This window comes from Podarcis gaigeae, assembly GCF_964106915.1.
Source record: "Podarcis gaigeae genome assembly, chromosome: 8".
NCBI classification, from domain to species: Eukaryota; Metazoa; Chordata; class Lepidosauria; order Squamata; family Lacertidae; genus Podarcis; species Podarcis gaigeae.
This window is the reverse complement of record NC_139684.1, coordinates 12,135,105-12,158,907: the sequence shown is the minus strand read 5'-3', so window position 1 is coordinate 12,158,907 and position 23,803 is coordinate 12,135,105. Positions and strand designations below refer to the sequence as shown.

The 23,803-nt window shown below is 49.9% G+C and overlaps 3 protein-coding genes across 4 annotated transcripts in view; 2 read left to right on the top strand and 1 right to left on the bottom strand.

Moving 5' to 3' along the window:
• The window catches only part of LOC310849675 (protein-arginine deiminase type-2-like), a 55,822-nt gene extending 51,021 nt beyond the window's left edge, over positions 1-4,801 (top strand). Inside the window, exons 12-14 of the mRNA XM_083750228.1 lie at positions 1,559-1,644; positions 2,633-2,761; positions 3,813-4,801. Coding sequence (XP_083606354.1) covers positions 1,559-1,644; positions 2,633-2,761; positions 3,813-4,046 — 449 coding nt within the window. The 3' untranslated portion in view covers positions 4,047-4,801. The remainder of the gene's footprint in view (positions 1-1,558; positions 1,645-2,632; positions 2,762-3,812) is intronic.
• A 4,110-nt stretch (positions 4,802-8,911) lies between these two features.
• TRIM62 (tripartite motif containing 62) lies at positions 8,912-21,251 on the bottom strand. 2 transcript variants are annotated; one of them, XM_083750252.1, is made up of 6 exons: positions 20,830-21,251; positions 18,120-19,209; positions 17,248-17,343; positions 13,447-13,703; positions 11,509-11,624; positions 8,912-10,074 (listed from the first exon to the last, which is right to left on the bottom strand). In XM_083750252.1, exons 2-6 carry the CDS (start codon positions 18,564-18,566, stop codon positions 9,524-9,526), a joined length of 1,467 nt encoding a protein of 488 aa, XP_083606378.1. In that variant the 5' UTR covers positions 18,567-19,209; positions 20,830-21,251; the 3' UTR covers positions 8,912-9,523. The 2 variants fall into 2 exon arrangements, with proteins under 2 accessions (XP_083606378.1, XP_083606379.1); XM_083750253.1 differs by lacking the exon at positions 20,830-21,251 and having other exon boundaries at positions 18,120-18,675; positions 18,736-19,526.
• A 93-nt stretch (positions 21,252-21,344) lies between these two features.
• On the top strand, positions 21,345-23,303 carry SVBP (small vasohibin binding protein). Its single transcript, XM_083750389.1, has 2 exons — positions 21,345-21,599; positions 22,937-23,303. The coding sequence occupies exons 1-2, from the start codon at positions 21,438-21,440 to the stop codon at positions 23,021-23,023; spliced, it is 249 nt and encodes an 82-aa protein (XP_083606515.1). The 5' UTR covers positions 21,345-21,437; the 3' UTR covers positions 23,024-23,303.
• The last annotated feature ends 500 nt before the right edge of the window (positions 23,304-23,803 follow it).

Here is a 23,803-nt window from a genome sequence, read left to right as displayed (position 1 = left end):
TGCTCTGGACTCTGATGCATCTTGAAGTCATCATAGACGTGTAGAGCTGGAAGGGACCACGAAGGTCCTCTAGTCCAACCCCCTGCAATGCAGGAATCTTTTGCCCAATGTGCAGCTCGAAACCACACTCCAGAGATTAAGAGTCTCACGCTCTACAAATGAGGCCCTTGAATTTCAGGCCGTGCCTTAAGGGAGAGAGAGAATGACACCGTGCTTGTGTCATGAACCTCTCTCCAGGCGATAACAGCTGGAGGGTCACCAGGGCTGCGAACTTCCCAGCACCTTTGCATCCTGTCTTAACAGCTGTGCCACCTCGCCTTTTCAAAAGGAGAGGGAGACTCTCTTAGCGTAAGCAGGCTCAAAATAAAGCGTAACACTTTCCCAACCATTACGGGAGTTCGGCTCATGTAGTTCAAAGCCTGCAAGCCCTGGGGGCCCGGCTCTTCAGCTTAGCTGGTACATTTGCTTGGCATGCAGAAGGTCCTGGGTTCATTCCACAACTTGACAGACTCCTGCCTGAAACCCCAGAGAGGTGTGCCAGGCAGCGCAGGCAATGTATTGACAGTGCAAATACATTTATTAGAATCAGAATTGTGGAGATGGAAGGGATCCCCAAGGCTCACCTAGTCCAACCCCGTTCTTTTATTATTAGCCTTTTCTTTCCTCTGTCTTGAATCTTCCAACATGCATCTTCTCTGGATATTTGAGCAAACAGATTGATTGCTTCTAGTTATTCCCTTAGAATGAAACTGACCTATGGAAAATGTAACTTGAAAAAAGAGACATTGTGCCTACCTTTGTAAACCAAGAAAACTTTAATTTTTTTTTAAGGGTTTAGCTCCCTCTGTAGGTGATTTATAGCCTGCAACAAACTCATCTGCTTGCTCCTGAGAAATGCTATTGCATCCTCTTATAGTTGCCAATGCATCTTCTTCTAGTGCCACCGCTGTCCAAGACATTTCATATTCGTGTGTGTGCACGCGCAGTGCCAGATTTATGTATAAGCTTGTTTAAGCTATAGCTTAGGGCTCTACTCTCTCGGGCCCCCCAAAAATATATATTTTGGAAATGTACATCCAGTGGTTTTTTTCCTTTATAAAAAAACAAATAAAATAAAACCTACACAGTGTTTTGTGTTGTGTAGGCTCCTATGATGTAAGTAATGGGCCCCGCCTGCTATCCTGCTCCCTAAAATATCACTGGTTTGCTCATTTCTATATATAGGGTGCCTACGTTCTGCATGGACTGGTTGCATGGCAACACGTGCAAATGGCTTTAGATATCTAACAGGTCCATAAATTACCATATAGCATATATTCAACACAAAAAACAGTGACAATTTGTTGTTGAGAAAAGACAGCTGGACATAGAAAGGGCCCCATTACCTTCAGTGGTTTAGGGCCTCATCAAACCTTAATCCAGCCGTGTGTGTGTGTATGTGCAGTAACATTTGAGGAGTTCCTTTCAGAAAATAAGAAGCTGCCAAGCCCTGCGAGTGGTTTCTAGGATTAACCTTCTTTCTCTCCCCCCCCCCCCGCCTTTTGTTCCCCCACTCCAGGGTACACCGGCACAGACACGAAGCGCGTCACTGTCAACAAGGTGCTCTCCAACGAGGTCATGGTGCAAGAGAATCAGTATGTGCAGGTATGCCAAGGATTACTGAGCCGCAATTTCTGCACTGCAGCACGTTGGAGATCCCTTCCAACTTCACAGTTCTGCCCTTGTCAAGTGCCTGTCCTTTTTCATTTTAATCAAAATTATCCTCCCACCCACCAAAAGAAGCATACTTAAATCAAGGCACAAATGAAGCATCTGAGCCTCCTTGGTCATCATCATCATCATCATCATCATCATTATTATTATTGCTATTACTATTTTTAGTTACCGTATTTTCCGCCCTATAGGACACACCGGCCCATATGACGCACCTAGTTTTTTTGGGGGGAAATCAAGGAAAAAGTTTTTATTCCCCCCCCCCCCCAGGTTTGCGCAGCCATCCCCAAGCTAGAAGAGGGAGATGGAACGCTCCGTCTCCCTCTTCTGCCTTCAGGACAGCCTTTCTAGCCTCCGTGGGGCAGCAGCTTGCCCCGCTGTCCCCCGAGTTTTGGGGCTGGCGGGGGGGGGGAGAAGCAAGCTTGCTTCTCTCCCCCCCCCCCCCGCCAGCCTCCAGACCAGGTCCGGGAATAGCGGGGTGGCGGCGCTCCGCCTCCCCGCTATCCGCCAAGCTTTTGGGCTGCAGGCTGCTGCCCACAAGCCTTGCGAGCCCGCGGGACCTCCCGCCGGGCTTGCAAGACTTGCGGATAGCTTCCTGAAGCCAGGAGAGTGAGAGGGGTCGGTGCGCACTGACCCCTCTCGCTCTCCAGGCTTCAGCGAAAGCCTGCATTCGCCCCATAGGACGCACACACATTTCCCCTTCATTTTTGGAGGGGGGAAAGTGCGTCCTATAGGGCGAAAAATACGGTAATTGCTTTTTTAATGTTTTCAAGAGTTGCCTTTACTGCTCATTTACTCTCTTTGTAAATCATAGTGAGGTTTTTTTTTTTTACAATCAAGCCGTGTGTAAATTTTGTGAAACAAATTATATTATCTGAGGTCACTAAATCTGCACCTGTCACTTCTGAACCTCCCCCAGCGATGCATCGACTGGAACCGGGACATCCTCAAGAAGGAGTTGGGTCTGGCAGAAAAGGACATCATTGACCTCCCAGCCCTCTTCAAGATAGACAAGCAAGGCAAAGCGATGGCTTACTTCCCCAACATGGTGAGAATTGTCACGTGGGGTATTTAGCAAAAGAATTGGTTGGATCCCAGAGCTAAACACAGTCTCCAGCAAAAGAGAGCCCCCAGCAGAGTTTAAAAAGTGTAGCATTAAACCTTTTAATATCTTGTTTGGTCCGCTACCAGAGCTGCTCCATTTCTACCGCTCTTAGCATTAAACATGCCATACACTTTAGTAAGTTTAAAAGCTGTACTTACAACACTCCAATGGTCAGTTTCAAGCATTATTCTGTGCAGCAGCAGCAAGAAGAACGCAGGCAGAAGGTCTTGGGTTTACAAAATGCAGAAATAGTCTCAGCTTATAGCCAGCAAGCTCAGGCACATCCTATCCCGGGGAATTCATATTGTGAAAGACAAAGGAGGAAACTTAACTTCCAAGTGAGGAGTGTGATCTAATTGATTAACTAGCATATCCAAACTAGAGCCGGGGTAGCTCAGTTGGTTAGAGCGTGGTGCTGAAAATGCCAAGGGGCCCCAAGGATCATCTAATCCACACTCTAACCAACTGAGCTATCCATATTTATTTACAATCAAGCGGTATATACATTTTATAAACTAACTAAATAAATGAACCAAATAAGATGGGTGCTGGATAAAGCAGTTGGCTGGAGGAGACAGCCCAAGGAGCGACCGCAGCCTGGTCTCTTTTTTGCTCTCTCTGTCTCCTTTTGTTTTGTTTTGATATATAGTTTTATTAAATCTCCAAAGATATTTCAAAACACTGATCACCCTATAGTGTTTTTTTTATACATGCATAACTTCTTCTTGACTTCCCACCCCTCCTTTGTTTATTTTTATTACTCCTTTTTATTCGCTGCTTTAAAACACACACGTTTTTATTATCTAAGCCCCAATATTGCTAATTCTTTCAATAATCTGCTGCTTCTGTATCAAATCCTGCCTGTGATTTCATGTATGGGTGATACGTTTGATAGATAACCCATCAATGGTTCCTTTCCACTCCCCCTTAAACAATTCATCGTTAGGTCCTCGTTAGCTCAGCGGTCAATTTCTCCCTCTCCTTTTGCATCCAGGTGAACATGATTGTGCTGTCCAGAGACCTGGGCATCCCCAAGCCGTTTGGGCCTATCATCGAGGCCGAATGCTGCCTGGAGCAGCATGTCTGCTCCCTCCTGGAGCCACTGGGCCTGACCTGCACCTTCATCGACGACGTTTCGTCCTACCACAAGCAGCTGGGGGAGGTCCATTGCGGCACCAACGTTCAGCGCAAGCCTTCTGCCTTCAAATGGTGGAACGCGACTCCATAGTAATAAGGGGAGATTTCCTGAAAACTGACCCAGGGGGTGGGGTGGGGGGGGAGAGGATTCGGACAAGCAGTTTTGCACCCTACGTGCCTTTTTGACCCGAGTCCACCAATCCAGAGTTTTGAATCGGGTTGGTTTCATCCCAGGCAAACGATGGACTCAAGAGACCTCTGTTGGTTGGAGGAGCTATACAAATCAATAGATGCTTTGTCGGGTGAGTGGGAGAAAACTGTTTGCCTGAATCCTCCAGCAGAAGCAGCTTTTTTCCCCCCTGTTGTTTTTCGTTGCTCGGGGACTGATGGGGCTCCTTTGGGGTGTGTGTTAACTGGATTTGTGGGGGCTTTCTTTTTCACTGGCAACTTTGCGGGTGCTGTGTGCTTGTTTTTTTCCTCCCTTCTTTTTTCCTCCCAAAGTCCTTCAGCCGAATGCCAGCTTCCTTTCTCTGTGCATGCAAAAGAAGAAAAAGAAAACAGAAGACCCAAAGCCCATTCCATATTCTGTGTGTTTTGTGTGCGTATACGCTAAAGCTTTTTGGAAGTCGTGGCAGCTGGAGACGGGGGCTCGTATCTAGAGAAGTCCTCCTTGGCTTGTAGGCCCCTTAGATAAGTCATGTGTATTAACTTCCATGGGTCTACTCTTGGGTAGGATCGGATACAAGCCTATATAACTGGTTTGGGGCATTATACCAAAAATAGTATCATAACAAATGGAAAGACGCTTCTGAGTTGGTAACAATAATATTAATAAAATGTGGGAAATGCTCTGGTTGGTCTTTTTAAAAATGGTTGTATTTGTGCATTCCTTTGGGTTGCCAGGATTCTTTGGGTTCCATATCCCTTACATTCTTACATTCAAGGTGTTCAAAGCAACCTTCCTCAGCCACCAGGTCAGTGGTGTCCTCCAGATGTTCTCTACACACTCAAAAGCACGGAGGTTATTCGTGGAGACTTAGTCGTAGGGTGCAGATTTCCACAAGAACCTAAGCAGCACCTGCTGGATCGAGCCAAGAGCATCCTGTTCTCACAGTGACCCCAAAGGGAGACCCAAAAGCAGCACCCAAGTCCAACAGCTCTCTCCTAAGAACACAAGAAAGATCAATGGGGAGAGGCAACCCTCTGGACCTTGAAATCAGCAAGGCTGTTGCCAGAGAGGCTGTGCTTTTGACCCTATGAATTTGAGGTTTTTATCTGCGCCAGCCACAGACACTGATGCAATTGCACAGCTCCCCAATCGATGTGGAAGAGTGAAAAGGTTTGCAAGCATTGGAAGAAATTGGTCTTCCTCCCAGGAACTTGAGGACTAGAAACTTAAACCTTTCTGTAGGAGGAGAAAGAACAGGTTCCCCGAAAGAATGAGGTAACAGGCCTCCTCCTCCGAGGAAAGGTATTCTTTGCATGTGCAGCATTAATATCCAAATATGACATACACAGAGAGAGAGAGAAGAGGCCAAAATCAAGAGCCCCCTGCCCCTGACAGGGGTATCAAATGAAATGAAATGAGGGAGATCGGATTAAGAGGGCTGCAGGGGTGATCTGAGAAGGCCCCCAGCTGCCGTCAAAAAAGTAAATTAAAAACCCCCACAAAACTTCCCAGGCATTCGGACAGCGCCACCGGAGCTGAGCAATGGAATTAAAATTAGTCCCGTGTCTTTCCAGTGGGGTTAAGCATCTCACATGGTGCAGGACCCTCCTCTCAAATACCGGCTAGGAGAGAGAATTGCAATGACATGGCCGCCTCTGCTTGGGCACATGCCAACTCTGGGAAGCTGAGATGGCGGCCTGAGATGGAGCGCATAACTCCCTGGAGTCGCGATCGCCTCTCTGCCTTTGTTGTGGGCGAGGGTAGGGTTACCCACCAGCAGCTGGAGCTGCAGCAACTGAGCCCAGCGAAAGGAGGGGTGGCCCAGCGTCAGGACCTCTGGCTGGCCGGCACATCGTTGCCCCCGTCCCACATAGATGCTAATCCCGGAATTATTGACATGTCGCATGCCTCCCAAACGAAGGGATCTAATGATGCCATCTAATACATGAAAAATGTTGGCTGAGGAGGAGCCCCGTTCCCGGCCCCAGCTAAAGTAAGGAGGGCCAGAGCTGGATCCCAGAGACAGTGGATCCACAAGGGTGATGAGGAAGGGGGCTGCAGATTCCAACTAGCCCTGGAATCCCCTCTTCCCCAGTTACTTAAAACAGTGCCCTTTCCCCCAGTCCTGCCTGACACCACAATCACACAGCTCTTCTGTCGGTGTGGAGCACGGGAGCTTGCCTGCTCTGAAATCAGTCTTTTACTCACAGTGGTGAGGACTAGAAACTTGCAACTCACCAGCCGGGTGCTCACATTACAGGCAGGTCCCTGGTTTTCTCGCCAGCGTCGCCAGGTACAGCTAGGAACGTTCCCTGCCTGAAACCTGGGACAGCTAATACCAGTCAGAGTAAGCCAAGTTTTCCAAAACTTGGGTCTCCAGCTGTTTTTGGACTACAGTTCCCATCATCCCTGACCACTGGTCCTGCTAGCTAGGGATGATAGGAGTTGTAGTCCATAAACAGCTGGAGAGCCAAGTTTAGGAAACCCTGGTCTAAGGGCCTGACTTGGCATAAGGCACTTTCCTCCGTTCCTATTTAAGTCACCCCTCAATTTGCAGCGATGACGACTAGAAGCATGCTTTGTTTTTAAGGGAAAGGATGTTCAGTCCCTGACATCTCCAGGCAGGGCTGGGGATAGAACCTGCCTGGAAACCCTGAGAGCTGAAATCAATTACCATTGCTTCTGGCAATTACAGAACACAAACCCAAAAACCCACCCTCTGCCTTCAACACCAAGCTCCTGATATGACCCACTCAGCTCCTTTGCAAGATAAGGTAGCCTTGCTGAATTTTGCCCAGCTCAACTACAGAGCTTTTTCCCCTTTGTGCATCCATTGAAGACGATGATGTCTACATTCACTGCAACAACTTGAGCAGGGAGAGTCAGGCTACTGACCTTCAACTGTAATTGGTGGGCTGATGGTCATGGATGGAGGGAGCTTGCCTCTGTGCATGAAAAGAAGGCAAAGTAGCGATGGTGGGAATTAGGGGCAGTAAAGGCAAGTGACGGCAAAGGTGAGTGATGGCGGGAGAAAGAATCCTTCAGCTGGGGGGCTGCGGCTGCTACATCCCTGTGTGTAAAGGAGGCAGAGTTGTGATGGAGACCCCGAGGCAGGAAAGGCAAGCCATGGTCAGCCTGCAACAGAGGAACCTGTTGCCCTCCAGATGTTGGCAGATGCAAACTCCCAAGATCCCTGGCCAGCCGGCATGCCCAGTGGTCAGGGATGATGAGGGTTGCTTCAGCTCGGTAACCTTCAGAAGGCGCCAAACTGGTGAGCCCTGACCTAGAGAAAGACACCAAAGCCATCATTCTGCCGCCTACAGGATGAAACATCACTGCTATTTGGACATGCCTAGCCAAGCAATCAACGTGGGGAGATATTTTACATTCCTTGCTGAAAGGGAAATAATGCAGCTCCCCCAACTCACTGCGATTAAACTGTTCACTTGTGGCACAAATTCAGGCAATGCTACCCTCTTCTGGGCGGTTTGGCTAACACAGTTTGTCACCTCAAATTTCAGGGGCGTCCTATGTGACGCCAAAACCCAGCCTTCCCTGTCACCCCGCCTCTCGCCTTCTATTGGATGTCATACTTGCAACGCCCCACAAGCTCTACGTCTCGGTCGTGCCCCCCTGGACCCACCTTTAGCAAACTGAGAGGCAAGCATTTCCACTGCAGGCAGAAAACTTGCACCAGTTGCCTCCTGCTTGCAGCTGCTCAGCATTGCCAGAATCATTCCTCCCACAGCTGTGTTTACTTGTTAATTACCACAGAGCCTAGGACTTGCCGATCAGAAGGTTGGCAGTTCGAAACCCCGTGATGGGGTGAGCGCCCGTTGCTCGGTCCCTGCTCCTGCCAACCTAGCAGTTCGAAAGCACGTCAAAGTGCAAGTAGATAAATAGGTACCGCTCCAGCGGGAAGGTAAACGGCATTTCCGTGCACTGCTCTGGTTTGCCAGAAGCGGCTTAGTCATGCTGGCCACATGACCCAGAAGCTGTACGCTGGCTCCCTTGGCCAATAAAGCAAGATGAGCGCTGCAACCCCAGAGTCGGCCACAAGTGGACCTAATGGTCAGGTTTACCTTTACCTTACTCCACCACTGAGCAGCAACAATCCAGCAAAAGGGCCTCACGGCCCCCAGATGCTGGGAGCTGGAGTCTAGCAATTTATTGAGAACCACAAGCTCTCCATCCTTGAACTGGACCCTCACTAGCCTTCACTGCCCCTAGCTGCCAACATGCTAGTCATCATCCCTGAATATAGGCCAGGCTGGCTGGTGCTGTTAGGAGTTGGAGTCTAGCAATTTATTGAGAACTACAAGCTCTCCATCCCTGAACTGGATCGTCACTTGCCTTCACTGCCCCTAGCTGCCTCCAGTGCAACTATGGCTTCTTTAAACCCAGGGACAAGGAACCTTTGACCGTGCAAATGTTAGCATGGGACAACTCCCATAATCTCTGATTGTTGGGAGGCTCTGGAAGACCATAGTCCCTGAACTGACCCTCACGGAGCTCAGCGCTTTCCTTTAATGCAGGGGTGGGGAACCAGTGGTTCGACTCACTCAAAGGCAGCTTCAAGGATCTCAGGACGGCATTCATGTTCCATCCCAAACACTCTCCCATAATCTCACAACAACCCTCCGAGGTAGATCGCGCTGAGAGATTATGAATGCCCCATGGCTGGGGAAGAGAACAGAGCACAGATTTGAACCCAGGTCCCCCTAGTCCTAGCCTGACACTGCAAACAACAACACCCATCTGCACATCCCACAAAACATCCAGCAAGGTTTGGGGTCCAAACGTTCCATTTATTTCACCGTTTCCTTCTTTCCTCCCCCTCCCCAGTGCTCCCCAGCCGCAATTTTCCTCCCAGCCTCCCAAAACAGGAAATCAGACCAACTAATAAAAGTCCATACAGACATAAACCCGTTCCCACTTAAACCAGCCAGCGGTGGGGGCCGCGAGGTTTTGTTCTGGTACATGCACCTGCCTGTGGGCCTGGAATCTGAGCCACACGGACTTTGCCGGGAAATAAAAGTTCAGAGCTGTGTTCCCTCGCAAAAGCGCCTCGTTCCTCAGCTGGCCCACGGCCCACCTCACTGCACCATCGCCGGCCTCCCACCAAGCTGCGTCGAGGGGCAGCACCCAGAAACGCCACAAGCAAGAATCCCGACTCCCCTCCCCTGGGGGACCCCACACCAGTTTTCTGTCCCTAATTGAAAAGCCCCGCTCTTCTGGAAGCTCAAGCAAGGAACCCTGCGTGTTCACCCCTGTGTTCTGCCAGTCAAGAACAGAACCACAGAATGGTAGAATTGGGAGGGACCCCCAGGAGTCAGGCATCACAGCTCACAACAGTCAGTGCCGTGCCGCTGACGGTTCCCCCACCCCGTCGGCAGCCCTTAAATGCGGACGGTGTTGATCCGCAGCGGCTGCACGTTCTTCCCGTTGGCGTGGCTCTGCCCTGGGCTGAAGTAGGAGCAGAGCTTGCCCGGGAAGCGCTCCCGAAAGGTGTACAGCCAGGACATGTCGTCCGCGTTGTAGAAGATCAGGAGGCCGCGGTCGTAGTCCAAGAAGACGCCCACCTTCTCCAGCTTGCTCTTGACGTTCAACCGGGTCCAGGGCTCCGTGCAAGCGCTGTACTGGTTGCCGTCGTGCATGACGATGCAGTAGAAGCCGCGGCTCGGCTGGATCTGGATGCTGCCCTTGCGCGTGACGGCCTCATGCGCCAGGCCGATCATCCACTGCGTCTTCTCCGAGACCACCACCTCCCAGTAGTGCACCCCGCCCCCAAAGGCCTCCGAGCCCAGCACCGAGACCTCCACGTCAAAGCGCTTGGGGGAGTCCTGCAGCGGCTGTGGGTGCAGGTTGCCGTAGGCCACGATGGTGCAGTCGTCGGAGAGGATGAGGCGCTGGTGGGCCGTGGAGGGGTCCAGCGTGAGTGTGGCGGGCACTGCGGGGAGAAATAGGTTGCTATTTATTCATTTTGTAATATTTCTACACCGCTTGGTTGTGGGAGGGGGGGAACTCCCCTGGGCCATGTTCAGAAAGTGGTGGTGGGGGATGAGTGTTCAGACCCCTGGGCTCTCACTTGTGGGGTGCCTCAGGGTTCTGTCCTCTCCCCCATGCTTTTCAACATCTACATGCAGCCACTGGGAGAGATCATCAGCGGGTTTGGGCTGGGTGTTCATCAGTATGCAGATGATACCCAGCTCTACCTCTCTTTCAAATCAGTACCAGTGAAGGCAGTGAAGGTCCTTTTGTCTGGAGGGGGTTGGAGGATGGATGGTGACTAACAGATTGAGGTTGAATCCTGACAAGCCAGAAGTACTGTTTTTGGGAGACAGGAGGCAGGCAGGTGTGGAGGAGTCCCTGGTCCTGAATGGGGTAACTGTGCCCCTGAAGGACCAGGTGCGCACCCTGGGAGTCATTTTGGACTCTCAACTGTCCATGGAGGTGCAGATCAATTCTGTGTCCAGGGCAGCTGTTTACCAACTCCACCTGGTACGCAGGCTGAGACCCTACCTGCCCGCAGACTGTCTCACCTGTGTGGTGCATGCTCTGGTTATCTCTCGCTTGGACTACTGCAATGCACTCTACATGGGGCTACCTTTGAAGGTGACCCGGAAACTACAATTAATCCAGAATTCGGCAGCTAGACTGGTGACTGGGAGCGGCCGCCAAGACCACATAACACCGGTCTTGAAAGACCTACACTGGTTCCCTAAATGCCCTCGGCCCAGTATACTTGAAGGAGCTTCTCCACCCCCATCATTCTACCCGGACACTGAGGTCCAGCGCCAAGGGCCTTCTGGCAGTTCCCTTACTGTGAGAAGCGAGGTTCCAGGGAACCAGACAGAGGGCCTTCTCGGTAGTGGCACCCACCAATATTTTAAACTTTCACCACTGTAACTAAGCCAAGTTTTACTGCCTCTGCAACTTTTTCTGAATGCTGTATGGAAAAGCACATGAATATGACCTTTGGAGAGTTTGTAAGTATACCATTTTTAATTTCCCAAACATGTGGTCTTTTTAGATGTGAGGGGAGTTCTGAAACTCATAAGCACGTATTTCAACGGTCTAGCAACCTCTACTTCCATGCTTTACTTTGCTGCGTGCTTTGTGATTTTAAATCTCTTCTGGGGTTCTCTCACCAAATGTAGATTGTGGCATTCTACTTTTATACCTTCTTTTCCCCCTTGCACCAACACTAAGAACCCTCCTTTCGCAACAACACCTTTGAAGTGGAGGTCTTTTATCCCAGTCTAAATCTACCTCAGTCTTGCAACTGTCATATAATGCTGATTTTGTTGCGGCCGTTCACTGTTAAAAATCGGGATATTTTTACAGGACGCAATTCAGAAATGAAGCAAACACATTCGCTCACCTGGGTGGATGTCCTGAAAAAGAGATTTCCAGATCGTGTACTGTAAGGGCCCCATATACTTGGAGGTGGGGAAGTCCTCGTACGTGAGGTTCGTTTCGTGGATCTTGCCCTTGAGCCTTGTGAGGAGGAAGAAAACCAGGATGAGCAAGGACCAAGTGGGCTGCACACACTTTCAATGGGTCTACTTGATGTTTGCTATAGACATGGTGGCTGAACTCTGCCTCCATGGCCCGAGGCAGTGATGGTTTTGAATAACCATTGCTGGAAAACATACCTTTAGTTTTTCCTCTTTCCCTTCTCTCTCTCTCTTTTACAGTACTTCTCTTTTCTTTCTGACTTTTGTCCTTTTTTAGACTGTTTATCTTAATATAGCATAAAAAGTAGCTGTTTTGTCTTAGTGTTTTATAAAAAAAAGATGCTTTGCAATGGGTTTGTATTTTTGTATAGCTGTGAATAATCATCAAGTTGAAAGAACAAAGGAACACAGGAGGGGAGAGTTGCTGTTTTACTGAGGTCCGGCTTGCAGGTCTCCTATCTGGCTGGCCCCTGTGAGTCAGTAATATCCAAGGCAACATGATGACCAAATACAATGATACGATATCAATATACACTCTTTATATACAGTGGTACCTCAGGTTAAGTACTTAATTCGTTCCGGAGGTCCATTCTTAACCTGAAACTGTTCTTAACCTGAAGCCCCACTTTAGCTAATGGGGCCTCCTGCTGCTGCCATGCCGCCGGAGCCCGATTTCTGTTCTTATCCTGAAGCAAAGTTCTTAACCTGAAGCACTATTTCTGGGTTAGCGGAGTGTGTAACCTGAAGCGTATGTAACCTGAAACGTATGTAACCCGAGGTACCACTGTAATATGAAATATATGAAATCACAAAATCAGAAAACTTAAGAATCTCTGAAAGTCACAAAATATGCACTCTTGATGGATTCTTTTGAAAACATAGAACCAAATAAACATAAGTCTTATAAGTCTCTGAAAGTCTTTGAAGACTATGCAAGTCTCTGAAAGAATTCATGGATTCCATGAATCCAGATTCATGGAATTCTTCTTCAGCACAGCAGAAGGATACAGAAATGCTTCATAAACCCATCTATATGGTGAATGGAAAAGTATAACAGCAATTGCTATGAAGCAGTGGTCATAAAGTTATGAAGAATTCCACGAAACAGTGGGTATATCCGAAATCACTGTTCAGAATGTCTGTTTGCAAACTACTTCGGCAGTGTTGGACTCCATAAACAAAGCTTTACAGCCTGTTTTCACCAGATAAGAATCTGATACATTGCTTCTTCCAGAGACGTGCATAGTCTTCAAAGACTTTCAGAGACTTATAAGACTTATGTTTATTTGGTTTCACGTTTTCTAGAGTTTTAAGAGTGCATATTTTGCAACTTTCAGAGATTCATAATTTTTCTGTTTAAACGATTTCATATATAGGGGTACCTTGGGTTAAGTACTTAATTCGTTCCGGACGTCCGTACTTAACCTGAAACTGTTCTTAACCTGAAGCACCACTTTAGCTAATGGGGCCTCCCTTGGCCGCCGCGTCGCCGGAGCACAATTTCTGTTCTCATCCTGAAGCAAAGTTCTTAACCTGAAGCACTATTTTTGGGTTAGCGGAGTCTGTAACCTGAAGCGTATGTAATCTGAGGTACCACTGTATTTCATATTATATAAAGAGTGTATATTGATATTGTATCGTTGTATTTGGTCATCGTGTTGCCTTGGATGTTACTGACTACTGTTTGCAACACAGGGGTTAAATTGTTTGCCCCCTGGGAGAACAGGAAGCTGCCCTGGTCCAGCAGCCCCCTCCCTATGTTCCCATGAGTGATGCTTAATTTGACGCAGGTGGGGAAGGCTGCTCTAACCCTGGGCTCCCAAACTTTCCCTGCTGTCAGCCACCCACGCAACTCGGCCTACCTCTCGGACAAGGACGCAATGCCGGCCAGGAAGGAGTGCTTGTCCGCCTCGGCCAGCCGCTCCTGGAGGATCTGGCTGCCCTCCTGGACTTTGCGGAGCTGCTGGCTGTAGCGCTGGATCTTCTGCTCGATGTCCGTCAGAGTCCGGGCCGTGTCCGCCTCCAGCTCCTCCAACATGGCCTTCTGGCGCTCGCGGAGCAGGCGGTGCAGCCGTTCAAAGGCCTCCCCAATCGTGGCCCGGAGGCTCTTGGCGGAGGACTGCGGGGAGAGCATGAGATGTAGGCGAGTCACGGGTGGAGCTTGGCTTCCCCCTGACGAAGACCCGCGATCGCCTCGATACCGCCCTGCAAGGTTGTTGTGCGAAGACGGAGATCTTGCGACTTGTTTAAAGCCGTCTGGCTGGGATACGGGGTGGGGAAAGAGAGCTCCCATTTTGATGAGAGGTGTGACTTTAAAGTTGCAAAATAACCAAGCACGGGACTGAGTGAGGGAGAACAACAATGGGATATCAGCTCTGCCCAAGGCATGAAAGATCGCAGCAACAATCAGGGAAATATATATTGTCAGAGCTGCCCGAGGTCCCAGCTCACAAAGGACCAACGCCAGTTCGTTGTTATATACAAAAGTCTTTATTGAAGTTCAGTTTCGATTTCAAAGCCGCGGCGCGCAGCTCTATGTCTCAACTCTAGACCGCTGAAGCTCCATCTGAATCTCCTCCCCCCAGACACCAGTTTAAGACTCTAGCCTTGCTCCACCTCTTCCTTTGCTCTTTCCTCCTCTGGGTCTGCCTGTCCGCTGGGGTCTTGCCCTTTCTAGACTCTTCTGACGCTGAGTCCCCTGAGTCTTCCCCCCGTCTCCGGCGGGCTTTAGGACCTGGTTCCCAATCCGGGTCTTCTGCTGTCCTGCGCGCCTGTACATTCGAACTTGGCGCGCGCGCCCAGCCGGCAACCTTTCTCCTGACCGTTACACTGCTCCTGTCACTGCTTCCCCCTTCGGGGAGGCTAGCTGGACCTGACTTCCCCTCCGTTCCCTCACTCTCCGATAGAGGCGTGGTCAGCCCTGACTCATCTTCTCTCCCTGCTGGAGGAGACGCTGGCCCTGATACATGGGACTCTTCCCCCCCACTACGCTCTGGTGGGGGAACTGGTCCTGATCTCCCGCTGCTGCTTTGGGAGTCCCCGCTGGCCCCTTGTTTTTGGTGCATCCCCCCTGGGACCCCCCTTGCCCTGGCCCTCGGCGCCCCCCTCTGGGAATCTTCTGATTCGCTGGAGAAGCTCATGGAATCTCTCGTGCCCCTGTCATACTCCCCTACGCTGCCCTCAGATTCTTCCCCTTCGCTCTCCATCTCCTCTCTCCCCTGTGCCTCCGCTCCTGAGCCCCTGACATATATATATCCCATTTTACAAGGACAGGAAGAAACACCATGAACGGAATAAATGTCACACACAGGAAGAACATGGATATACAGTGGTACCTCAGGTTAAGTACTTAATTCGTTCCGGAGGTCCGCACTTAACCTGAAACTGTTCTTAACCTGAAGCACCACTTTAGCTAATGGGGCCTCCTGCTGCCCTGCGCCACCGGAGCATGATTTCTGTTCTCATCCTGAAGCAAAGTTCTTAACCTGAAGCACTATTTCTGGGTTAGGGGAGTCTGTAACCTGAAGCGTATGTAACCCGAGGTACCACTGCAGTTTTGAGATCCTCACTTGTAGTTTCATAAATCATTTAATGTGTCAACACAAATAGAAATTATAAATATTGCAGCTGTTGTATTATTATGACTGGAATGTAACTGAAATCAGTAAGGTTTTGGAATGCAGAAATAAAGAAAATCATCAATTCTAGCACGTGGTGGGGAGCCACTTTATCTAAATTATATAATTTGCTATTTAAATGATTTATATTAGTAATTGTATTATAAATTGGTATTGTTATAATGAGGCTTTTAGTGAAGGGATGGAAAACCCTGGGCCCTCCCGATGTGGACGGCCTCCTTCAAGTCCCTTCATCCCTGACCACTGCCCATGCTGGCTGTTGGGAGTTCGAATCCAGGAACATCTGGAGAGACACAGGTTCCCCATTCCTGCCTTAAAAGAAGGTCAGCAGTAGATGCCCGGCTCCATTTGCAGAAGGCCGCAGCTTCAATCCTCAGCGGCACCTTCAGGTAATACAGTGGTACCTTGTGTTAAGTACTTAATTCGTTCCGGAGGTCCGTTCTTAACCTGAAGCACCACTTTAGCTAATGGGGCCTCCCGCTGCTGCCGCACGATTTCTGTTCTCATCCTGAAGCAAAGTTCTTAACCCGGGGTACTATTTCTGGGTTGGCGGAGTCTGTAACCTGAAGCGCCTATAACCTGAAGCGTATGTAACCCGAGGTACCACTGTACTGGGACATCCCCTCCATCTCAAACCCCTGGACAGAAGGTCACGGTCAATCAGGGATGAGGATCAGGTGGTCCTCCAGATATTCCGGAACTACCACTCCCAGCATCCCTGAACACTGGCCACAGTGGCAGAGGCTCTTGGGAGCTGGAGTCCAGCAACATAGCCACCTGCCAGGGATTTCTTGGCTGTGATTCCTGCATTGGACCCTTGGGGGTCCCTTCCAGCTCCACAATTCTATGATTCTGTAACATCAGGAGAGCTGCAGGTTCCCAACCCCTTGCTTGCAGACACAGACAGATGACGCATCCGGACCATTGGCCCAACTAGCTCAGTGCTGCCTACTCTGACTGGCAGAGGCTCTCCAGTTTTTCAGGCAGTGGTCTCTCAAAGATGTCTTTGGGGATTGAACCAGGTGCCTTGCACATGCAACACAGATGCTCTGCCAATGGTCTGTCTCACTGTAGGATACCCCCCTTGTATGCTCCTGCATGCTTAGCACCCGAGGGATTGTCAGCGAAGGGGCCTTGGATGTCGAAACATGAGAAGCGTCACCACCACAAACATTTTTATCTGAAAGCACTGCAGTATTTGCACTCTGGGGGGAGCGTTCGGATCTGAGCAATATTCCCAGCTCCCTTCAGTCCCTGCAAAACAAGAGGGCTATTCATTTGGTGAGAAGGGAGACACCTGAGGCTTCAAAATCTCTTCCGCAGCTGATATCAACAACTAGCAGGCTTTAAACTAGCATGGGAAGTTTTTTAAAGGGCTCCTTTTAGCAGAAGACAGGAGCAAAACAGGTGAAAAATCTCTAGTATTGGTTTGCAGTCTTAGAACACAAGTCAAAATTTTCAGGGGTGTGGAGACAAACTGGCATTTATTTAAAGCCCGTTTACTTAAAATCAAGAGTGGGGAAATCTGTGGCCCTCCAGATACCACAGAGCTTAAGTCACACCATTTGTTCAGGGCCTTGAGGAGTAGAAGCCTGTATTTTTATTTTTAGAGGAAAGGACCACAGCATCTTCTTAGCATGCAGACCTTATCATGAAGGTCCCGGGTTTCGTTTCCTGGCTACATGTCCTGACAGGGCTGGGACTGTCTCCCCAGACTAAAACCCTGGTTGGTCAGTTTTGGAGATACTGACCTAGATGGCCCAAAGGCCTGATTCTGTATAAGGGAACTTCTTATTTAAGCCAGCTCTTTGTGCAGAACAACAATATTACTCTGTTTTTAGGGGAGGGCTATCACTCAGCAGGAGACACCTTGGTCCCAGGTTCAAACCCCAAAGGCACCAGCTAGGATGAGGAATGGCACCTGCCTGAAACTCAACATAGGCAATGATGGGTTTTGCTCAGGAGCCTTCTGCCATCACCCAGGTACAGCTTTGGGGCCGGCCAAACCACAACCCCAGCCTTTACCTTTGTCTCGGCCAGCTGCCGTTTCAGGAGAGCCAGGGCTTCTGTGTGGCCACGCTCGCTGTCCTGCAGAGTCTGCAGCTGCTCCTTAAGTTCCCTCTGAAAAATAGACGGGCGGCAAGGAGGTGATGCAGTGCCCGCAGTTTCGGCATCATCCAGGTGGGTCTCGCACCCCTACTGTGCTCTCGCTGAAGAGCTCAGGGGGCCCTCCCAGAAGGAGGCAGTTATTCACACAGCGCAGAGTTAAACTATGGAACTCCCCACCACAGGAGGCGGTTGTGACAACCAACCTAGATGGCATTAAAAGAGGACTGGGCAAATTCATGGAGGAGGGGAGAGATGGCTTCTAGCCACAATGGCTCTGCCAAGAAGAGGATGCTGGACTATAAGGGCACAACCAGGGCTTTTTTTTCTCAGTCCAAGATCTCAATAACTCAGTTCCAGCACCTCTCAGGTGGGCGCCAGTCTAAGAGAACAAGGGTTCATGGTGAGCTCCAGCCCCTCTTCTAGAAAAATAGCACTGGACACAACAGAAGCGCCATGGGAGCCTTCTCCTGCAGCTCATACAGGGACACAACAGGCCTTCTCCTCCACCTCCAAGGGCACAACAGGCACCCTTCTCCAGTTCCTTCTGGGGCAGAACTGGACCCCCTCCCCTCCTCCCGGGGCACAACGGGCACCTTCTTACAAGGCCACAACTGGACACGTCTCTTCCAGTTTCCCAGGGGCATAACAGGTGCCCTTCCCCGCCAGCTCCTACAGAGACACAGCAGGCACCCTCCTCTCTCCAGGGATGCAGCAGACAGCCTCCTCCCTATCCCGCCCTCCTCCTGCTGCCCCGGCGCAGCAGGCACCTCCTCCTCCCCTCTGCGCACCTGGAGCTCCTCGAAGGCGTCGTCGAGGCTGGTGACCTGGTGCTGCTCGTGCACGGCCGGCTCGTCGCAGAAGAAGCAGACGACGGCGCGGTCGGTGAGGCAGAAGAGCTTGACCTTGCCGTGCTCCTTGGCGCAGGCGAAGGCGGAGGCGCCGCGCTGCTGCGCGCTCAGCAGGATGGCGTCGAGGGGGAAGGCGGCGTAGCGCTCCACGATGTTGGCCAGCTTGAGGCTGGGCGCCAGCGCCGGCTCGGCGAAGGTGCGCCGGCACTCGGGGCAGTCTCGGGCCGGCGCTGCCTGCGCCTCCTGGCGGCTCCAGTGCTCCGTGATGCAGCGGCGGCAGAAGTAGTGCTCGCAGCCGAAACTCACCGGGTCCTGGTAGATGCTCAGGCAGATGGAGCACAGCAGCTCGTCCTTCAGGCTGCAGGACGCGCCCGACGCGCCCGCCATGGCGCGCCACCACCTGGCCCCAGCCGCGGCCACCGCTTGGCCCCGGTTCGCCTCGGCCCGATCCGGCCCGGCCCAGCAGCCAGGCGCCTTCTCCGGGCTCCCTTTGTGTCTCCTCCGGCGCGCCCGGTGGAGAGATGGAGAGGGGGCCGCGGCGGAGAGGAGCGCAAACCTGGGCGCCTGGACGGCGCGCCCGGTGGAGAGATGGCGAGGGGGCCGCGGCGGAGAGGAGCGCAAAGGGACCGGGAGGAAGGAGAGATGTGTCCGCCGGCCGGCCTCGTCTTGCCTCCGCCTCCTGCTTCTCTACCTCCGGCTCCTCCCTGCGCCCCCGACGGGCTGCAAAAGGAGGAGCAGGACGAAGAAGAAGAGGCGAGATGGATCGGAAGAGCAGAGCCGGCGCTCCGCCTTCCCGTGTTGGACAAAGCGAGCCGGGATCGCAGGCTGGGTGGAGGCTGCGCGGCCCGCTAGGCGGCGTCGGATTCCGGGCTCCGTCGTTTTCACACCATCCCCGAAGGATGTCACACAATCGCCTCTCCGCGTTTGTGACAACTCGGTTTTAGGGGGCCAAGCCTTTGGAACTCCCTGCCAAGGGACATCGGGCGGACGCCTTCGACGGACCCTTTTCGGACCCTTTTCTAGCCAAATCCTACCCAGGTGGTAAGAAAGTTGGTGCAAGTTAAAAAAGAAAAAGGAAGGACATACTGTACAGAAAAAGGAACGATGCAAACAAAACTGAATTGACATTAAAACTAAACACATACCCAAAATGCGAATCTGGGTTGTTTAGTGCAAAATCTCTGGAAATAATTAGTATTGGCAGTGCTGTTTTCTGGAGGTACGCACAGCCTAAACATGTGAATCTTTGTACTTTTGTCCATTTACTGTGTTTATTTTTCCTGATTTGAACTATAAAATGGTGATTTTCTTGAGTCAAAATGAGAATACCCCTAAACTTTTTCTTTTCTTTTCTTTTTTTTGAAAAAAAGCATTTGGTATTGGGAAACCCAGCTAAATGGGCGGGGTATAAATAATAAATTTGTTGTTATTATTGGTTGATGCCAGTTTTCATCTGTTTCAAGTCTGTTGCTATTTTTAACTTTCTGATAGTTTTAAATTGCTGTTGTCAGTTTTTCTTGTTGGTAATTTTATCTCATTTGTAAACTGCTCTAAGGTTTGTTTTGATTTGCGGCAAACCAAGCAAATTTTATGAAATAAATAAAATGATGGGAGTTTTGGAGGTGTCGCCTCAGATCCTCTCCAGCCCCGGGCAGGACTCTGTTTCACGCTATGGCTTTTTCAGTGTTGAAGGGACCTCATGGTGGTTCTTCATAAAACTTCTTGGCACAGGGAGCAAATCAACAAGGGTCGCAGGGGGGTTGGACTAGAGGGCCTTTGGAGGTCTCATGGAAATCTACCATTCCATGATTGGATGAGGATGAATGGCAAAGAGGTACATATGAAAACCAGAAACAGCTCTAAAGAGGAGCAGGAATGTGTTGCATGGGGAGTTGAAACTAAGCTCAAAAAGTATAGTTAAAGCTATGGTTTTCCCAGTAGTGATTTATGGAAGTGAGAGTAGGACCATAAAGAAGGCTGATCGCCAAAGAATTGATGCTTTTGAATTATGTTGCTGGAGGAGACTCTTGAAAGTCCCATGGACTGCAAGAAGATCAAACCTCTCCATTTTGAAGGAAATCAGCCCTGAGTGCTCCCTGGAAGGACAGATCCTGAAGCTGAGGCTCCAATACTTTGGCCACCTCATGAGAAGAGAAGACTCCCTGGAAAAGACCCTGATGTTGGGAAAGATGGAGGGCACAAGGAGAAGGGGACGACAGAGGATGAGATGGTTGGACAGTGTTCTTGAAGCTACCAGCATGAGTTTGACCAAACTGCAGGAGGCAGTGGTAGACAGGAGAGCCAGTGTGGTGTAGTAGTTAAGAGCGGTAGTCTCGTAATCTGGGGAACCGGGTTCGCGTCTCCGCTCCTCCACATGCAGCTGCTGGGTGACCTTGGGCCAGTCACACTTCTTTGAAGTCTCTCAGCCCCACTCACCTCACAGAGTGTTTGTTGTGGGGGAGGAAGGGAAAGGAGAATGTTAGCCGCTTTGAGACTCCTTAAAGGGAGTGAAAGGCGGGATATCAAATCCAAACTCTTCTTCTTCTTCTCTGGTCCATGGGGTCACGAAGAGTTGGACACGACTAAACAACAACAAAAGCTCAAAAAGACTCACAATGAGAAACGCAGCAGCCTTTACCAGTTGTATTACCTATTAATGCAAAAAGAACACAAGTAGATCACAGATCATAGATTTGTATGGTTGGAAGGGACCAGGAGGAGGATTTAGTCCGACCCTCTGCAATGCACGATCCCAAGATTAATCCCCCTTTTCAGGCAGTGCATTGTTAAACTAGCGGCTACTCCAATCTCTGCAGAGGAATGCACGAATACAGTTCTCAAAAGAGGGACGGTTCTTGCCAAAGGTCTAATCGCAGGGAGTTCCGCGGGGCAGGACCTATCACATTAAAGGCTTGGCCACTAGTGAAGGCCAACCGAATAGCGGCAACGGCACCCCTTTTTCTTTTGGGAGAAGAGGGGCACAACTAGGCTAAAATCAATGATTTCTCCATGGAGATATCTCACCTCTAAACGTGAGATATTTAAGAATGCTTTTATCCAAAGCGAGCCCGGAAACGCATAGGAATGTGTAACTCTTCCTATTCATATCTCTGATATCACCGCCAGCACCCGTCCTCGCGCATGCGTACAGTCCTCACTGAAGGTGAGCTTCTTGTTCCGCCCCCGCTACGCTCCTCCCTCGACGCATGCGCCGTCCCTACCTCGGCCGCCATCTTCCTTCGCGGGAGGAGGAAGAAAATGGAGCCCGGCGGGGCCCGCCGCGAGAAGCTGCCGCCGCCTCCCATCCCGCTGCCGCAGCAGGGGACGCCTCCCAAGGGCAAGGACGGTCCCAGCAGCCGCCTGGAGAAGGCCAAGCAGCGCGCGGCCCAGCAGGAGCTTAAGCAACGGCAACGGGCCGAGGTGGGCGGGGCCATGCTAATTGGGGCCGGCCGGTCTTCTCGGGCATGCGCTGCTCTCGCGAGACATGACTGACGGGGGAGGGGAGGAGGCGCCTTCTTGAAGGCAAGATAGGGGTGTGGCTATGCTAATGTGGTGCGGACGGTGTTCTTGGGTCAGCGCTGCTCTCGCGAGACGGCAGGGAGCAGACTGGCGGAAATTCCGCCGGGTTGGCTTCATTGAAGGGCGGCAGTTGACCCGGGGAACTCCCTGCCACTATTATTGTTTCAGGTAGGAAGCCGCGTTGGTCTGACGCAGTCGAAATAAATAAAAATTTAAAAAATTGTTCAGTTGGTTAGAGACCAACTAAGAGACCAACTATTGTTGTTAATGATTATTATTATCGGTTTGTATGGGGCTTTAGGGGAGGGCCAGGGTGGATTTGAATTAAATCAAATCGATTTAAATCACTAGTCAGTAAGATTTGATATATATATATTTTACAGAAAGACTCATTCTTGCTGGTATAATCTTAATACAGTTTTTACAACCAGATGAAGATTTCATTTTTAGAATAATAAATTTTCAGAGCAGTTTTTGCTGTTATATCAAAAATTACTGATTTGGTTACACTATTAGAAATACATAGACAGATAATGAATGAAATTATTGTGAGGTTTAAAAAGTTAACTTTATATTTGGTCAACTTTTCTTCTGTACTTTATTGGAAGGAGAAAAATAATCACTTGCTTAAAAACAATTTAAGCAATGTATTTAACTGAAGCAATAACATTATAGCATATGTATCCATGTTTGTTAACTGATGTGCTTAAACTTTAAAAAAAAAAAAAAACTTAAAACAAATCCTTATTTCCTGATGAATAACCTTTGGACTATAATGTAACCTAAATAGAACCTAAATAGAAAACAATCTTTAGAATCCTCCAAAAGCATTTTATTTTGAAAATCCAATTTAAATTTTAAAAAATCTGGATTATTTTTTTTAAATCATTGATTTTTATCCACCCTGTGGACATGTTGTGCTCCTTCTGGGGTACTTTGAGTATCTTTGGTCCCCACCTGCACTCATCTCTCTCCTGTGGCTTCTAGAAGCTGTCAACATGCAACGGCAGCTTCACTCTGGAAAACAGCTTTGGCCGGCTGCTCCTTCCCCTCACCCCCAAAGAAGGTTTGTCGACCCCTGAATTAAGCAGGAGCCTCTTGTGGCAGGGAGTTCAATAAGTAGCGAGGGTATCTGCAGTAGGAAGCTTGGCTGTGTTTTAAAATCATTTGTATCTATTAATCTACTGCCCAGAGTCTTGCGTATTAAAACCATAGAGCTGTCCTTGTTGGGCCTGCAGATCTACGCCCTCAACAGGGTGATGACTGAGCTGGAACAGCAGCAGTTTGACGCCTTCTGCAAGCAGATGCAGACTTCCAGCGACTGAGGACGGGAGCCGCACTCCAGATGGGCAGCTCAGAAGACCAGTACTTTCCCACCCATGGCTGCAGTCAGCGGCCAGGCAGAACTGCACACCAAGGAGCAGGGAGGAACAGCCAAGCTCTGCTTCCGATGCCACATAGCTGACACTGCCTTACTGGAGCGTTCCCCTGCCAAACCTTCCTTGAGTAGAGTTCTCCCTTGAAAACCTGTTGTGGTTTTTTTAAAAAAAATCCTATTTATTACTTTGGTTTGAGGAATAAAGTTGTGTTTTTTCAAAAAACAAACGCTTCGCTCTCTCTGTGATAGCATATTGCAGCCTTTACCAAGCTGATGTCTTCTGGCTGCTTTTGACTGCAAATCCCAGCACAATTCATAAGATGTTGGGGCTGATGGGAGGTGGAGTCCACAGCAGCCGTAGGTTACATAGCAAACATAGTGTGTTAAGGCTTTCAGAAGAGTCATCTGGTCTCAATAGAAGCATCAGCCTTCCATTGCCAATAACCACAGCCTTACAGTATGACACAAGGAGAGTCCTGCTGGATCAGGCCAGTTGCTCTTCTGGCCCAGCACCCCATTCTTGAAGTCACCACCGAGATGCTTGCAGGAAGTCCGCAAGCAGGACTCTTCATTAGGAAGAATCCAGAGCAGGTGGAACTTCCAATAGGCAAAGTGGGGCATTATGTCATTCTTATCCCTGCTCGCTCCAGGATTACCGTATCTTTCGCTCCATAAGACACACTTTTTTCTTCCTAAAAAGGGGAAATGTCTGTGCGTCTTATGGAGC